The 19,678-nt window shown below is 28.3% G+C and overlaps 1 protein-coding gene across 2 annotated transcripts; it reads right to left on the bottom strand.

Annotated features, from left to right (window-relative positions):
• Positions 1-13,537: 13,537 nt before the first annotated feature.
• LOC114193999 (adenine phosphoribosyltransferase 5-like) lies at positions 13,538-16,898 on the bottom strand. Of its 2 annotated transcripts, XM_028084017.2 has the most exons (6): positions 16,669-16,898; positions 16,400-16,510; positions 15,579-15,671; positions 14,563-14,712; positions 14,182-14,240; positions 13,538-13,866 (listed from the first exon to the last, which is right to left on the bottom strand). In XM_028084017.2, the coding sequence occupies exons 1-6, from the start codon at positions 16,763-16,765 to the stop codon at positions 13,795-13,797; spliced, it is 582 nt and encodes a 193-aa protein (XP_027939818.1). In that variant the 5' UTR covers positions 16,766-16,898; the 3' UTR covers positions 13,538-13,794. The 2 variants fall into 2 exon arrangements, with proteins under 2 accessions (XP_027939818.1, XP_027939819.1); XM_028084018.2 differs by lacking the exon at positions 15,579-15,671.
• Positions 16,899-19,678: the final 2,780 nt, after the last annotated feature.

A 19,678-nucleotide genomic window follows, 5' to 3' on the forward strand; every position in this document is an offset into this window, starting at 1 on the left:
TCAATTTAGAAACTAAATCATTTTGTAGGCAAATCCTAGGTAGTTAATTTTTAATGACTGATTCTCTTTGGTAGCCAAAATCATGGTAACTAATTTTAAAGACTAATTTAGTAACTAAATATAATTTTTTATTCATAATAGTGACTATTAACGAATAAATTTTAGTTTTATAAATTAGTATCTAGATTGGTTACTATAATTATTAACCATTCCGGTTTACTAAAATCAATCACTATTTAAACATTTTCTTATGGTGATATATTAGCATAATTACTAAATCTCAGAAAATTTTGAAATTCAAAATATTCAAAGAAATTTTTATTGGATGAAAATTACATTGATAAATTTATGGATAAAAAATGAATTTAAACCTATTTTCAATGTTTTTTATAATATTTTAAATATTTTTTAATACTTTAATATTGTCCTGAGATACTTATTAAAATTTTATAATCTATTTTCAGAAAGAAAAAAAATGAACATAAAAAAATCTTTATTTACTTCGCAAACTTTCATGATGTTGAGTAACTCTAACAATGCCTTTTATTTCAAATTTTGTATTTCCTTTTCAAATTTTTGTAGTCTATCTCATTAATAAATTCTTAAATGTTTTTTAGTGGCAATAAAGCATTTTAATTTTCTCTACAAATAAGGCCAAAAATTCCTCTCTGTCATTTAATTATATAATGAAATTTCTCTCCCTTTCATATATATAAATATATATTGAAACCTCTACCTATTCTCATTCACTCTCATTCTTCTCTCTCCACTTGCTTCATTCTTAGAAAACTATTTCATAGAAAGGTTCTCAGTTTGTGATGAATGATCTTTTTGGTGGTCTTCCACAGCTTTCTTGAACTGTGTTTTGTTTGAGGCTTCTCCAATGAAGATCTTCAATACAACAGAGTTTTTATGATCACAATTCAAGAAAGTTGTGGAAAATCAGTGAGATGATCTGCTTCAATTTCTCTGTCATATTCTGCACAATCAATGTTATTACATTCTTTTTTCAGATTTTGCTGATATGTGTTCTTCTGTCTGCTCTTAACATGCATGTTTTCCTTCAATTTTGTTTAATTAATCAATACAGAATTTCAGTTTTTTATTTTTCTTCTGGTGATTCAAGTAAACGATCTGGAAAATAAACTCATCTGTTGTTGTTGTTGTTATTGTGAGGCTAATCTGCATAAATTGCATGTACAGAATCAATTACTTTTCATTAGTTTTGGTCATTTTTTTTTTTTTTTGCTTGGGACTGAAAGCACCAGCATTTGGACTGACATGGTGATGGATCTGCTTTGTTTACAAAAATATTGGGGCTTTATTTGTGAAGGTGAAGAAGATGATGTTCACTTATTCTATGTCTGTCAACCTCTGCATGTTTGATCTTTAACAATAAAAGAAAAATTGTAAAGCATAAACAAAACAAAACAAAAGGTTTTTGAGAAATGAAGGTAGGTGTATGTTCACAAGCATTTGTTTTCAAGTTACTGTATCAGAAAAGAATAGTGGACCATAATGCAGGTGACGTACTTAACTGCAATTGTGTCTGTCACAAAACACATGCAATCAAGCTTAATTAGAGTCACTTTTTTTCTACCTAGCTTTTTCCTTTTTCCAATGTAATTTACCCCTTCAAAACTACTACTACCAACTATGTATCAACACTTTTAATTAAAACTGCATTCTTTTACTCTTAACAGATAAGTTATGAAATTTGTGGGATAATCCATGTCGAGAACTAATATAAATTTACAATATATAAGTAAATTAAAATTTTATCTTATAAATAGATTTTGTAATGTTGAATTAGATTTGAAGTTCTTCTTTTAATACTGTATCAGAATTATTCAAAACTCATTTTAACAAGATTTATTGTTTGTCGGATTTTAATAATCTGATTTATAAGTTTGACCTTCTCTATTATATATGAACCCTAACCGGCAAGCAGTGGTGTGTTAGGTAGTATGGTCCAACGGTATGAGAGTATGACTCTGTTGATGAGAATGTGATATTGAAAATGAAAAGCAAAGCTTAGGTTAGGTTTGCAGTAGAGAAGAAAAGAGAGAAGAAAGTGATGTGTGTTTGGTCCTTTAAGCCAAAATAATTAATAAAGAATTAATGTTTAATAAGTTTGAGGTTGTTGGAGAGAAGCCAGTTGTATATTGTGGAGTTTAGTGTGTAAGCCCTAGAAGAAAAGCTGAGAGGATTTGGAAAATAATTGAATTGTTTGAGCCCCACTATTATTTGTGCTCCCAAAAGAGAAGTTGCATATGATGAAGAGCAGAGGGGAAGGAGAAGTATGAGATGAGAGTGAGTGGATGGTGACAATGAAAGGTGAGAGAGTGATTCCTTGTAGGAGCTATGCTTCTTTGTTTATATGCTTCCTGAATTTCAGATGCCTATGTATTCATCCAAAGGAAAAATCAGCATCAACAACCCAATCACTTTTCTCATTCTTCCACTTGGACCACATCAAAGGTTTTTATGGATGGGGAATTCCATCCACTCATATTAATTATAAAATCTTTTATGTTACCATTAACCATTATCATTTCTAAGATAGTGTATATGTGCACTTTCTTAGCTTTTTTTATGGTGTAAACTTGTATTTATGTTGAGTTTATTGTTGTCGGTTATATTTTGGTGTTGAAAGTTTCACTTCGATCAGAGATAAGACAATTTATAAAAGTGGGGTGCAAACATCACCTTACAAGCAAGTTTTATAAGATGAGTTGGGCTAACATCACTTTTAACATGGTATCAAAACCTTTATTTAAGAAGTCTTTCTTAACGAAATTTTTTGAACAATATGTTCTACCCACTATTAGGTCGTTGATGAATGGACCACCCAAGCCTTTTGTTTAAAAAGTCTAACGAACGGACCACCCATTTCTAGACCGCACGAGATGTATATACCTTGACGTGAGGGGAGTGTGTTAGAATCAATAATGGTGTCTTGAAGTCTTAGAAAGAGATGGGGTCATTATTTTTATTTTGTAAACATATGTAATTTAAAATTTCTCAATTTGTCTTAACAAAAATTATTGTGTTCATATTAGTTAATTAATTTAACTTTAATTTATAGAGAACAATACAAGTGATTTAATGTTTTAAGATTTTATCTTAATGTGTTTATTTAGATTTTTTTATGATATACATAGTTTGTCTATATTTCTTGAATATGTTTTATATTCTTTAATTTATATTTTTTTAATAAAATTTTTGAATGATCGGTTTTCTTCAAGTTTTTGACATAGATGTGATTTCATTCGTATTGATGTCTAATATCCACTTATTCTTATTTAGAATTCAAGTTATATATATATATATATATATATATATATATATATATATATATATATAATTGTTATTCAAAATATACCGAATAACGTTTTATATAACCGATAATATTAAATATATAACTTCAAATTTTATTTATATATATATATATATATATATATATATATATATATATATATAGTTATAGTTATGGAGATAAGTAAACAAAATAATAATATAAAAATAAATAAATAAATAAACAAAATATCGGAGCAAAATAAAAATAACATAAAAAGGTGAAATGGTATAACCTCAGACAAAAATATAAAAATTTCAAGTATTTAATAGACTAAACAATTTTTAAACGTATAGTTCCAATTGAAAAAGATTAAAATTGTGTAACATTTTTTAAATAATAGAGATAATTGAACATGTGGGATATAAATGAAAAGCATGTCAAGTTAAAATAAAAGTCATATCACCAAAGCTAATGAAAAAATTAAATCATATAGTCTCAACTGAAAAATTAAAAATTTTAAGTATCATTGAATTAAACTTTTTTAATAAAAACTCAATTAAAATTACTCAAATTTAGTAACTTAAAACTTATAATTATATATATATATATATATATATATATATTAATACGTTATGTTAAAAAGTATGATAAAATATAATAATAATATTATTATTTGGTGTAAAGATGTCTTTTTCCTATTTGCTGTTCTTAATATGTATTTCAAAAAAGGTTTTTTTCTTGAGTTTATCATCATATATTTATGTTATTAGATTTTGTTTATTTTGAATTTAAATTAGACATGCAAAAGTAAACTGTGATAAGAAATTAAGAAAAAGATTATGATAGTGTGATGGTTCTACAGAGGTGGGCCTGGAGGTGATAAGTTTGGGATTGGTTGTAGTGATTAAGTAGTTCTTTTATGCTCAAGAATGGTCCATTGTTAATCACTCTCCCACCAACCTCCTCTATAACCCCAATTATCAGCCCTGTCACCACCACACAGTTGCAGTAACAAGAGTAAGACAAAATACAATTTTAATAAATAAATTATTTCACAAAAAAAGACAATAATATTATGATTTTTATTATTTAATTTTTATTCTTTATTTTTTAAGAAGATTTAGTGTAAATTATTGATTAATATATTACTATTTTTCTTTTTAACATAATCCATCATATATGTGATACATTCCCTAAATAGATAAGTTATAAGTAAAAAGAAGGTTAAATATGAATTTTGAGGAAAAATTAGAATCAGTTATTCCTCAAAACTTTTAATCAAATTAATCTCTTACATGTATAAATGTGTAAATATAGTCATTTAAACCAAATTTTCTTAAATTTATTTGATATTGTAACAAACTCAAATACTATGATGAAACATGTTTGAAACGTTAAATAACTAACTCAAATTTGATTAAAATGACTAAAATCATCTTTTTCTAAAGTTAGAAGACTCGATTGGACCAAAGTAGGGATGTCAACGGGGCGGGTAGGGTACGGGTAGTAGTTCCCCCGTACCCTACCGGCTGAATAAATATCTGCCCCGTACCCGTACCCATATCCATCGGGTATCCGTTATGTGGGTACCCGTCTATTTTTTTCATATCCGCGGGTATCCACGGGTACCCACGGGTATTTACAAAAATATTTAAAAAAATAATTATTTAACCATAATTATTGTTTGAATCAACAAGTTCCCTTTCTCCGATTGATTCTTAAAAAACAAACAAATAAAAAATCACTACCAATTTATATTGTAGTTTATTTTTGAATAAAATATTAAAGAAATTACTAACTTCATCAATATCCACCTCTTGCAACATTGTATAAAGTTTCATGTTGTCCAATTTTAATCTAAAGAGCCTTAAAACATAAGGAGTTCAGTAAAAATTTCTAACAATCACTTAATTAAAATATCTAAGTAAAAATGTTAATTTCATTACCTTCCATATTGGTCCATAACCAGTCTTGAGACACATCAATGCCTCCACAGTATATGGAAGTAATTTACTCATTTGTGGGGTAAGAATCTGACCACCATTATTGAATGAAGACTCATAATGTTTTTACTAATATATATATATATATATATATATAAATTTTCTGAATTAAAGTTTTTACTAATATAATGAAGACTCATAATGTTTTGACTCATTTGTGGGATAATAATTTTTCTGAATTAAAGTTTAGCGGGTACGGGTATCCACGGGTACGGATACTATGATATCCGTACCCGCCCCGTTAACATGCGGGTATCAAAAATACCCATACCCACGGGTAGCGGGTATCCATTTTTAATATCCATTTCCTATCCATTGTGGGTTTTATCCGCGGATACCCGCGGGTACGGATTTTTTTGACATCCCTAGACCAAAGTGTCAAAAAGGACGTAATTAAAATTTTTACTACAAAGTAAGGGAATTAAATCATATTTAATCCTTAAAAAAATACATGAATAACAAAATAAATAAATACAATTATTTCCCATAACAAATAAAAATATTTTAAAAACTATATAAAACTTCCGACGGTTTAAAATAGGATTAAACATAATTTGATTGAACTTAATAACATATATAAATGTACATTAAATTTTTTTAACATTAATTTTCTTTTTAATGACTAAACGTTATTCATTCATGAAAGTTAATATTAATATTTTTTTTAATACGTAAACGGTTATACATCAATAAATATTGAGATATTTAGAATAAATAGTATATTATTTACAAAATATTATATAATGAAATAGATAAGTTATGTAGAAAATATCTAAAATGTATAAACATAATCTATAATTATATATCTATATCTACATATAAAAGAATTTTTTTTTGTGTGATTTTTTTTCTTTCGATCCTATTTTCAAGTTATCGTTTTATCTAAATTTGATTAATTTTTTAAATTTAATCATCTTTTTAAAATTTCTCTATTTTTCTAAATTAAATAAATAAAAATGATCTACTAAGTATTAAAAATAAAAATTATCAATAATTAAATTAAAAAAATTATTTATATTTATCTTTATTGTCTATAATGTCATTATTTTTTGTGATCACAAATGTGTTTCACTTGTCTTTATATAGTGACATTGATTATTTTATTATTAAAAACTTAAGTTATAAATAAATAAAAAAATGAGTTAATTTGATTTGATTTTATGAAGACTAACATCTCTATAAAATACATTTTTCTTTAGTGAGTATTGTTTATAGTATTATATAGATTTAGGATAGATCTACATATTTTGAATATAGGAATACATCATATCCTGGTATAAAAATCTACAACCTTAGCTCAAAATTTCATTTTGAGTAATTTTCATATCTATCATTTTCTTAGAGTCAATTTTAAGTAGTTTTGTATTCATGCTCTAGTGGATTTTTGCATTTGGCTGTAAGGGCTCAAAATAAATTTGGTTTAGAATATGTTTAGATATATTGATCTAAGTTTTCTATCTACTAGTAAAACGTTTTATATGTGATAGAGTTCGTGAAACTTAGTTGAGATATAAGCTTAAATTTAAATAAGAGAACCTAGATTGTGTAGGACAATTACAAATTATTTAGTAACTTTTCTTGTCACTTTTTAATCAATTTTTTTTATCTTTTATTAAATAAAAATTTAGTTATTTAACAAAATAAATAATCGACTAATTTCTCTTTATTTCAAAATAATTAAATAATTTTTCTTTTTAAAAATAAGAACTACATCATTTTTAATATTATTTTTATAAATATATATATATATATATATATATATATATTATACATTTTTTTTAAAATTATATTAATTTTCTATTTTTTAAATGATTACTCATAAAATAATAAAATTATAGATACGGTAATGTAATAAAAAGGTGAATTGTGTTCTTGCACATGTGTTTTCGATATTTATTAGAGAAATAGTTGTAATATATATTTTTTTGCTAAGTGTAATAAGACATTAATTGAGAATTGATCCTTGAGAGGAATTTATTTTTAATAGAAAAATTCCTTAACTCCGAAATTTAAAAAAAAAGGATCAAAATTTTATAATTTCATGAGAGTAATTACATTATTTGAAAATATAAAATTTTAGATTATTTTACAAAAATTGAGTGTTTTTCATATTTTTTTAATTTATATCTCTTGCATTTGTATTTTCTCTTCAAGTTTGGTTGAATATTAATATTTTCTTCCTGAATAACGTTATCAGAGTTATTTTATTATTAATACTAGAAATGAGTTATTTTTAAATATTAATAAAAAGTTTTCTTAATCAACAATTATAGTATTTTTCAAGTAAAGTTAAGTATACCTTTTCTTTTTAACTTATGTCAACTAATATTATTTTCATTTGATGTTGTACGATTTTTCTATTCTATTTTTAATATTTCTCTTAATTGGCATCATTTAAATCGATACTAATCCAACACCAATGAAGAATAGTTAAAAATTTTGAATTCAATAGTTGAATGAGCATTGATAATTGTTAACACAAATACTTTTTGAAGATATCGTTAACAAAATTGTATTCTGACATCTAAGAAATGGTTCCTTGGCGTCATTCCTTGAACTGGAAGCTGCTTTTAACATGTCTGATACATGTCAGTTTTGTCTGCTTTATACTTATTTTGTTCTTGGTTTTGCCAAAATTTGACAGCATTTCAATCTTCAAGGCACAGCACAGTTCAGAAACAGATTCTTATACTTACCTCTTAGTTGGTGCAATCAGTGTTCATTCATTCCCCTTATCATTGCTTGTTGGAAGTTCTTTTCCACCCTCAAACTATGGTGTAGTGATATTGCAAAAAATGGCTTATCAAATGTTCATAAAGGTTGTTATATGTCAAACCATAGTAGGAACAATTGCAAGCCATATATCATGAAAAAGTAAAAATGAGAGATCCTCATCTATGTTTCAAATAAGGACAATGTTATGAAGTACTCACATGTCTTGTCTACTCATAAGGCTTATGACATAGTTATATAATGTTTGAATTAATTTTAAATAAAATATTTTGTAATATATGTATTCGAGATCGTCTTGTTCTGTACATCGAAAATCATCTTGACTTATACGTCTCAGTTTATTTCAGGTCTTCTTGATATTATTTCATTCGGTTAAGTATGTTTTTAGTCCCTGAATTTTGACCCAAAATTGGAATTCGTCCATGGTCGAAATTTTAATAAATTTTGGTTCCTAAACTTTAAAAATGAATAAATATAGTCTTTTTAACCCAATTTTGTTAACTTTTTTTTAAGTTTCGAACACATTTCTCAGTAAATATTGAGTCGAGAATGTGTCAAACAACATAAACAACTCCAATATTAACATGAAACACATTCGACATGTTGAAAAAAGTTAACGTAATTGGGTTAAAAGGACTATATTCATTCATTTTTAAAGTTTAGGGACCAAAATTTATCAAAGTTTCGACCAGGGACGAATTTCAATTTTTGACCAAAGTTCAGGGACTAAAAACATACTTAACCCTATTTCGTTTCATTATAATCTCGTCCATACCTATTCATACTAGTGTAAATTTAGGTTTTTTCAGATCTCTTTTCATTATTGATATAATATAAAACGTGATGATAAAATTGTAATAATTTTGGTAAGTATTACATCGGTTCATGGACTAAGCGATGTAATATATAAATTATAAAAGAACAATATAGTTTTCACTGTAAATTCTCCTAACTTATTTACTCTAAAATAATATCTCTTTACTTGAAATATATGCAAGATTTCCTATAAATTTGTACTGTTCATAATTGATTTATATTTATTTATTCTTAATTCAACTTAAGTTTAATTTTTTTAGAGATGAGCTCGGCCATTTTGTCTCATTCTGCATTTTGATCCGTAAAGTGTGGACTAAGTTGGTTTGACCCCAGTATAGAAACGGGTCTATTTTTTTAGTATGTCTCGTCCCGTTATCTAACCCACGGGTCCCGTTATCTAATCCACGGATCTATAGGTTGGTCCACATTCGTTTTCCAGAATTAACAAATATAATTAAGCATAATTTTAATTTCAAATGAAATAAAAAAATAATAATTTATTATCTTTTGTAAGAAATCTACTTAAAAAAAATACACATCACAATAAGCATTGAATTAACGTGTGTGAATGCTCGAAGAACTACACAGACGAAAATTGAGACTCATTCACATTACTACGACGTGAAAATGACACATCATAATTTTGTGAACGTCAGACTAGCCTGTCCTGCTCGCCTTAAGCTCGTGCGGACTGCGTGTATTTGCGAACTAACGGGCTCAACATCTCGTGCGGGCTGCGTGCATTCGCCTTAAGACAAGTATTGTAATTAGTATTTATTAGTGAAAAATATGTGTGTTCACTTTTTCTTATGATAATAAAAAATAATAAAATTATTATTATTGTTATTATTATAATTATAAAATTAAATATAAATAAAATTATTAAAAATGGTTAAACTTGTTGTAGCTAATTTTATAATTAAAATAACTAAGTTTAAAAATATGGTTAAACTTAAAAAAGTCACTTAAAAGGTAATAGTAATAAAAAGGTAATAATAATAATAAAATATTATTTTAATTTAAAAAATCATTTCTTACCTGTTTAGTTTATAACATCCTATTTTAGTAGCTTAAAATTAATAAAATAAAACACTTCATCGTAGTATTCAAAAAAGGTAATCTAGTCTATAAAATATATTAATATAGTCTTACAAAATATAGGACTATAAAAATATATCATCTATACACTCAAACTTAAACTAACAAGTCTTATACAAAACTAATCACTTATTAAAACTCTCTGAGACCTTCCACTACTCTAACTGATAACTCCTCATCCTCTAGAGGTGTCTCTAACTTACAACTTCATTTGTTTCCTCTGAAAAGGTGATCATCGCAAAAGAAAGAGAGAAATCACATAAGAAGACACAAAAAACACACAATAGGGTAAGCTAGTGTACAAAACAAATATTCATAAATAATTAAATCATGCCAAATACTTAAAAAATGTGGTATAAAACATATCTATACCAATAATCACTTAAGCAATTGACATTAAACTCAATTATCCTGATACATGCACTTGACATTGGACTCATTGGTGGCATACACCTGTGGTGGTTCCCAAACAGTGACGGATCTTCACTCAATATTTAGGAGGTGCCAAAATTTTGGTTGAATTACTCTTTTGGTCCACTTTTTTGTCCAAAAATGTGAAGTTGGTCTTCTAGTCTTTTTTAAATCTTAATTTGGTCCCAATTTTTTAAAAATTGATGCAATTTTATCTTTTTTGTTAAGTTTCTTGAAACGGAGCAAGAATTTTTCATCAAAATTGACACTTGGATTTTGTCAATTACACTAACAAAGCAAACCATCCTTATTCACAACTTCAATTTTGATGAAAAACATTGATCCAATTCAATAAATTTAACAAAAAAAGAACAAAATTGCATTATTTTTTCAAAAATTGGGATCAAATTGAGACTTAAAAAAATTGGAGGACCAACTTGATATTTTTGAACGAAAATAGGAACCAAAAGAGTAATCCTAAAATCTTTATATAAACTAGTGAAAACATTGTGTTTATTTTTTTATGATAATAAAAAGTAATAAAATTATAATTATTGCTATTAATATAATTATAAAATTAACTATAAATAATTTTTATAATTTTAGTATACTTAAACAAATAATCATTTAAAAGATAACATTAATAAAATAATTATTTTATTTAAAAAATATTTAAAAGGTAAAATTGAAAAATAAATGTGGACAACAACAAAAATATTTTCCATATATATAAATATAGATGTTGAAAAATTTATTAAAATATAAAATATATTAAATTTTTAAAAATCATATTTAAAATTATATAAATAAAAAAATTGGGGGACGGGGAGGCCATCGAAGGAAGGTCCGTTAATGTTTCCAAACTCTACAAAGTTTGGCCTCTAGGGGTTATCACCCCCACCATACACAAGGTAAATCTCCTTCATTCTTAGGATCAAACAAGTCCAATGACAAAGACCTCATTTTACTCTCACCATATAAGCTACCCTACTCTACTTGAATGTGGGTAGTTATTAGAGAATGAATACCTCCATATTGAATCCATATGTCATTGTTCCTTCAACACCATCATCGTACATGCTCACAACAACATATTCACTTCAATTTAAAGTTTATAGTAATAGAAGCCATAAAACATGCTTAGCATAAATCACAAAATATTCAAGAAAGCCAAACAGGAGAAACAAGCAAAATAGGGCATATGGTGCTCAACGCCATTTGCCTCACAAAAATTGGCGCTCTGCAGCATCATGCCACCACTCAACGTCAGACCATTCGTGAAGATGGGCGCTCAGCGCTATGGAGCAAAATGCTCTCAGACCTGCGACATACGACTGGCACTCTACTGCCACTCAACGCTGCACCAAATCACAATAGCTCCATTTTATGATGTTGAGTGAACTTGGACCTGACTAGTTGATCAAATTGGTATCCCTTCCTTAGTATAATGATTCAAAACAATTTTACCACATGGTAGAGGGTACCCATTTATCAATTTCTCAAATTCCAAAATCAATTCAATCCTCCAACAAAATCAATCCTCACCAAAATAGAACAGTCAAATTAATAAACTCACACATCCTAATAGTAACTAGATTCCCTTTCCTAACAAAGCGGCTCAACAGACCCAAACTACTTTAAGAACACCAAAACACTTCTAACTCCACAAGATGCTCTATCTATACATAGAAACATCACAAGAATGATTAGGACATACCATTATGATCATTGATCAGCATTGACTCATATAGAAGATTAAAACCTCACACACAAGTAGAAGAGTATCACATGCAACAGAAAACACAAGAAAAAAACAAGAAAAATGGCTAAAACTTAACTTACACAAGTGGAGAAACTAATCTGTCTAAATTGAAGAATTCGCCACAAGGATCATTCCTATGGTCTCATATATTCAATCAAACGAATAGAGAGGAAAACTCCTAAATAAAAGTTAAAGAACTCTAGAAAACTGGTTTCTAAAGAGGTACTATGTTTTAAAATAGTGAAACTCATTTATAACAATTCTATTTATATTAAAATCTTTTAATATTAAAATAATTGAACTTTACTATTTTTAAACCACCATCAATCTTAAAATGCCATTTTTCCGCGTTTTACACACTTTACATTAAAATTTATTTCATCTTTATTTGAAATTTCTAAAATAATATATTTTTTACTTAATATTTTACAAAATTAAGGACTCTAATGGATATAAAATAATCGATGATTATTTTACAAATAGATCCTAACTCATAATGATTGATGAGTCTTTAAATAGTTTTTAACATTCAATTATATTTAACTTTTTATACAAGAGTATTTTAATAATTTTATAAATTATCAAATTAATAGTTTTCATTCTATCGTATTAACAAATGAATTGCAATTTTTTGTTATTCCTCCTTACTTTTTTTTTTATACTTGTTTATGTCAAAAACTGAAATCAACTTTTTTTTATTGAAGGAAAATGACGTTTCTTTGCCTTCACTTTTTTCTACTTTGTCTGAGATTATTGTTCCTCCATCTGCATTGTAAAACCAAAATGTGTACAGCATTTTTTTTTTCATTTAACACACTTTTCTAGATGGGGTTTTTACCAAAATCGTTTTTGTTAATACTTACTTTTAAAGTTTTGTCAAAAGAGAACTTGTCCTTGAAAATGAATTGAAAACAATTCCAACAGAACAAGAAGTTACTATTCAAACAATTTCATAAATATCAACATCATCACATGTTATTGTTATCATATTATATATTTGCCAAAATTCTAATATTATTATCTCACAAACCTTTATTTATTACATAAAATTTATGTTAAGTATTATTCTATACTTTGACATCTCAGGTATATTTTTATTTCCAACAATCTCTATCATTTATCATCATATAAAAAAATTAAATAAAATATAAAAACATGTGAACCAATCCAAAGCATGTAAAATAAATAAAATAACTTTTCAAAATGCGTATAAAATTCTGAATATGGGAAGAAAAAACGAATAAAAACAACCAGTCAAGAAAACTTATACAAATTTGAACATTAAAAAAAAAACTTATTATGAAAAAAATCTAAACTTATTTTGCATAAGGCAAAACCGAGTACCATTTAAAATCCTTTTTATTTTCCAAGCCTAGACCTTTATTTATTTCTCAAAAAAAGTGAGAAAAGGCATATGTTAAAAAGAAACTTTCATATTAATCTTGACGTGAGGCACACATATTAATCATAACTCCTAAATATATGGATAAGAACATCAAATTCCATAAAGAATAAATTAAGGTACCATTTGGCCTCTATTCAAATGTCTCTAAATTAGCTAAGGATGTTTGAAATCTTAAGAGTGTTGACGTTGTGAGACCTCCAAACTCCAAAGGGTCATTTATATGCAACCATTTCTTCATGTGTAGTGTGCAATTTCACTTTCCACTTCAAAAACCATTTTCTACTTCACGTGGCTCCAAAAGGATATAAAGTGGCTTTCCATTAAGCTTGCTTCGTACCTGAAACAAGGCTATTCTTTGTTTCATTTCCATCATTTGAAAAGGAAAATAACAAATAATGTCTTAGAAATCACATCATGGAACATACCAATGGATACATTAAAATGATATTACTAAACTAATCTTATAAAATCGATGAAATAAGATAAGATTTGCACGCACTTATATACTAATAATTTAGTTTACTTTTATCTGGTATGAGATTTTTAACAAAAGAGTAGAGTGTAGTACTAATATTAACCATAACCACATCCTTAACAAAAGAATTTGGTTACTCATAATATGAGAAAAAGCATGATTTACTTTAGCCATTACCTTGAGATCAGATAGACCAATCACACAAGCACACTCCACTACTTCAGCACCAGCAAGTTCTACAATTGAAAAAGAAACTTAACCATTTCAGGGACAACATAAAAAAATAGGGGTTAATTCATAAAGTTTTTTCTTTTTATATATTTAAAAACATGCATTTGTTTTCTAGTAGTTACACTACCTAGGAGTGTGTGACAAGACAGTTACATGTAAGAACCCTTAATTTAAAGTGCATCTTACACTCATAAGAAATCAAAGCTGAATGCATCTTTACTTGCTCACCACAGAAACACATTCACTTTATAAGAGAATTTTTCTTGCAAAAGAGAATATAGAACAAAAGAGTTATTTCAATCATTAAAGGATGCAAGAGCAAATCACCTAGAAGTCTAATTGCTGCTGATAGAGTTCCACCTGTGGCCACCAAATCATCAACAATTATGACACGTTCACTGGAATGAACAGCCCCAACATGCAACTCCAAACAATCACTGCCATATTCTAGAACATATTTTTCTGAAATCACTTCACCTAAACATGAACCAAGTCAAAGATTAGGCATCACTGTGCAGACCAATTCAATGCACAGGAACAAGTAGCAGTTTATATTGACAGACACAGCTAAAAGAGTCTAAGAATCTTGTTCATGTTTACTTGAAAATGAACTGTTTCAAAGTAACATGCTTTATTTTATCATTGTTCTTATCAAGATTCAGCGTGTGGACTTTTGTAAACGTGACAAGATCTAAGTGGATTAGAGAATCCTGATATATACTCTTCAGAACTGGAACACAGGAAAAATTCACCTGTAAAAGACCTTCCTACGATTAAGTCAGTAAAAAAGTTTTAATTTTTTGAACGTCAGATATTCTTTTACAGGTGGATTTACCCCTTAAACAACGAGAGACTTAATTTCAATCCTCAAGAGCATAAAAGTCACCACTTGGATCTTGTCACCGGTTCAAAGTTCCGGTAAGAACAAATATCATGTCAAATAGTAGATGTATACTGATAAGATTGCTCAATGAAGATCAAGAACAGTACAGCCACAAACATCAATATTCCAATTAAAATGATGATTTCCATATATATGTATGGCATTTGGGAACTTGTTTAGGTTCTTCCTCTAAGAACAAAAAATGCTAAAGTTGGAGCCAATTGAGTTATGATGAACTAGTAATCCACAAACATTAACAGTAAAACAGCACCCAAAGTAATAATGAATGACCAAACTATATGACTATGACAAGGCCTTTCCACTCAGAATAGACCCTCCCATCCACCCAAATGCTCTTCATTCTTTTGGGCTATGTTTAGTACATTCTAGTTTTAACTTAAAACAGATTAAGATTAATTAATAATAGTGCTCAATTACACTCAACACAACACAGATATACCTGGCAGCTTCCCAGGTTTGCATAAAGGAACAAACTTGGCACCAATGCCTAACGCAATTGAGGAACCAAAAATGAATCCCCTGGCTTCAACCCCTTCAATCCAATCCAATTGCATTAGCATTTAAACCAGTAAAAGCCAACATTTCCTAACTGAGAAGGGTCATCATTATTAAGATATTGAACATCTTCAAATGGATTTGCCAAAAACATAATCTTAACATGATTCAGTAGTGCCATCTGAATAGTTTAATTCAGTGTCCCTTCATGAAAGGTATGCAACTTAGAGATTCAATGAATGCATCTTTTGCTTAAAAGTTAAAATGGCTTATCATGCAACTGCGATTGTGACTCCAACAAAATATTTAGTATTATGGAAAATTACGGACAAATACAACTTTGTTACCATGTCTGAGTTTGATTTAACTGTTACCTAATACCTAAAGGTACCTCTCATGTTGAACCAGAACAAAGTTACTCTCACATTCAGTTCTTACCCAACATAAAGATTAAACGAACAAGGAAAAAGAAAAACACTCATTCCCCTTACAAATTTCAACATATATAATGAGGACCAAGAACAGATACACTAAGAATATTTGATATATCAGTTGCGTTAAAAAAGAGGCTAAAAACAAACCCTTTTGAAAACTAAAGCAGAAGAAGAACATGGCTGATGCAGAATCTCAATTTCTCATGAAATTTGCTTCATCTTTCATGCAAGGAACTTCGTATAAGACTAAACTATGAAAACATGGTTGTGTTCTGAATTCTAAAAGGGTCGTTCATGCAGATGAAGTTAGAGTAAAGTATAGTTAGATTACCAGCAACAACAGAAATATCCATGTCTCTGTAACGATCAACAAAAATGTCAACCGCGTCTTTGAACGCGTTGTGATCCAACAACAATGTTGTTATGTCTTGAAACATTATTCCTGTGGTTCATTTAATTTAATAACAAGAGCATAATTGGTAAGAGATGAAAAATAGAAAAACTTGGAAGTAACCAAGCATCATCATCATCATTCACGAGTATTACTATGTTCAGTATTGGTACAAGACATTAGTATTATTATAATGATGAAATTAAGACCTTGTTTGGGGAAGTGAGGCACCACTCTGATGGCTTCGGAGATGGCTTGAAGCCTTGGGTCTTCCCCCTTCTTCGCACCATTTTCTAGGACAAACATGGTCTCTGTTAGAGAAAAGTGTTGTTTTTTTTTTCTTTGGGAACAAGTAAAATGTAGTTGCAGGAAGTGTTATTATGATTGTGTGTTTTGTTGTGAAGGACTTTGAGGTTGATGTGTGGGGCTGTGAACTTTGTTTGAGGTTGAGCCAACAACGCCTAGAACACAGTTAAAAGACAACTAATCAAGGTTGTGGGAAATGGCACGACAACGCGAATTTTAAGCACGTGTATAACACCGGTGTTTTGTCGTTTTTCGGTAACTTTTTCTGGACTCAAAAATGCCTTCACTATGCAAAGTCAAAAACATAAAAAGGATGGTTGGTTGGTGCCAAAAGGATTTTCGTTTCGCTCCTATGAAATCTCGAATATATTTAGACCAAAAATTATACTAGTTGTTGTACCAAAAAGTGTGGAGATAATTAAAAGTTAAAAACATATAATCTAGGTGTACTATCTTATGAGATATTAGAAAATATTTTATCAATGGTATAATTGGAAAGTTGTAATTTTAATTTTACAAAAATGTTATTTAAAGGATAAAAATAGAAAAAAAAAATGTACATCAAAATGAGATATATCATTATGGGAGAATAGTACAAAAATAGAAAATTATTTTACCCATTGTAACATTCTCATTTAGTAGTTTAAAAATAATAAAATATGATGTTTCACCTTAATGTTCAAAATAGATAAATCAGTGTATAAATTATATTAATATTATCTTATAAAAGTTAAGACTATATAAATATATCAATTACACAAGCCAACTAAAAACCAACAATTATAGCTCTAAACACAGACTAACCACTTACAACAGCTTCCCACTGAAACCTTCCATCAACCTAATAGATAGTTTCTCATCCTCCAGAGGTACCACTGAAACTGCAACTGCATATGCTCCCCCCGAATAGGTGATCATATACAACACAAGACAGAAACACAGAAGAAGAGTAAGATTAAATCAAGATTAAACATCAAAGTTCATAATCAAATTTACAATTAACACACAAACATACATATGAACAGATAAACATGTGACTCTAGACTCAATTATCCAAACACATTCATTAAACACCATACTCATGGTGATGTGCACCCGTGGTGGTTCCTAAACTATGCAGAGTTTGACCTCAAGGGGCATTCAACCACTCACAAGATAAGCCCTCTTCGTGCCTAGGACCTGATCAAATCCAGTGACTAGGAACTCCTGCATCTCTTCACAACAACCTACTCTACTCTAATTGAGTGTGAGCAGTTATTAGAGAAAGGATATCACCGTAAAAAACCCTTATGTCAATGCATATACTAAGTACTTCCACGTAGAATTTCTCCTTGAAATTCTATAAGCCATATATCATTCCATGCTCTGAGAAATAGAAGAAAATATATCTATCTTCATGAATTAGGTATAGAAAACACAATAATCATTAAATTTCAAACTGGTTGATATATGTGTGTAAACCTGGAACACTCGCCCACTAAGCGAAACACAGATTTTGACCAACGACCAGATGGTTCGTCCAACAAGTGTCTCACTAAGAGTCCAGAGAATTAAATCCCCAATAATTCGTCCAACGAGAAATAATCGCCCAGCGAAACTCGAATCAAAGGTATTCCTGCTTTGAAAGTCACCCGACGAGAATTACTCGCCCACTAACTCACATATCAGTGTTATCCCTGATTCATAATTCACCCAACGAGTATTTACTCACCCAACAAGTTTGTATTTTACAACCTCAACCAATCCATACAGCCAAAGGATCTTCACAAACATCATATTTCATACAAAATCTCATTTCATCATCATTATCAATGTAATCTGAACCGCAGAACATATCAGATTCAACCAATTTCTAAAGGGTCTCCATTACAAGTTACACATACATTTCATACATGACAACATCAATAAAAAACTCAATTTCACACATCAAACTCAATTTCAATCATGAAATCTATCAATTAAAATTACACAAATTCTAAGCAGTATAATTAGCTTCCCTTACCTATTATCTTGCTTAAATAACTCTATACACGTCAAAACACCTCTAACTCCAGAATATGTTATCTACACATAGAAACATCACAATAACGATCAGGACATACCGTTATGATTACTGATAAACAAAGACTCATACTAATGATTAAAACAACACATGTAAGCAAAAGAGAGCCCACATACAACAAAAAATAGAAATAGATAAAAAAGAGATTGGAAACTCAACTTACGCGAACAGAAAAGCTGATTGGTCCAACTTGAAGAGCTTGTCGGAAGAATCAATCCTACGGTCTCAGTTCTTAAATCAGAGAACCAACCAGAGAGACAGAATTCCTAGAGAGAAGTCAGAGAATTTTAAAAAAGTGATTTTTAGAAAAAAAAAATCATGTGTTTTAAAAAATAAAACTTGTTTATAACAAAACTATTTATACTAAAATATTTTAATATTAAAATAAGCGAGTTTCACTATTTTCAAATCACCGACACTTCTAAAATACTATTTTATAGGGTTTCACATTTACCATTCTTTCATTTAACTTTTTAAATTTAACCTTTTTTAAATTACAATAAATATTTATATTTAAAAATATTGTCTATAAAATAAATAAAAGGTATCTCTAATAAAATTGTAAAACTTATCATATTTACTTTTATAATTATAATATTAAAATGTATTAACTTTTACTATCATACAAAAGTAAACACAGATATGTTTCTACTAGTTTATTTAAATTATTAAATAAAGTAAAAATATAATTAATGTTATAAAATGTTAACTATTTTAGATTTTAAAATTTCTCACAAGTTTAGTTATTTGAAAGATTGAAAATTAATTCCAGAATCTATTTTTTAAGGAATTGAATTATGAACTGTTTTTAACATAATTAGTGAAAATATATGTGTGCATATTTATTTTTT

The sequence above is a fragment of the Vigna unguiculata genome, chromosome 8 (assembly GCF_037176805.1).
Source record: "Vigna unguiculata cultivar grain cowpea cultivar isolate G323 ecotype 2 chromosome 8, ASM3717680v1, whole genome shotgun sequence".
NCBI classification, from domain to species: domain Eukaryota; kingdom Viridiplantae; phylum Streptophyta; class Magnoliopsida; order Fabales; family Fabaceae; genus Vigna; species Vigna unguiculata.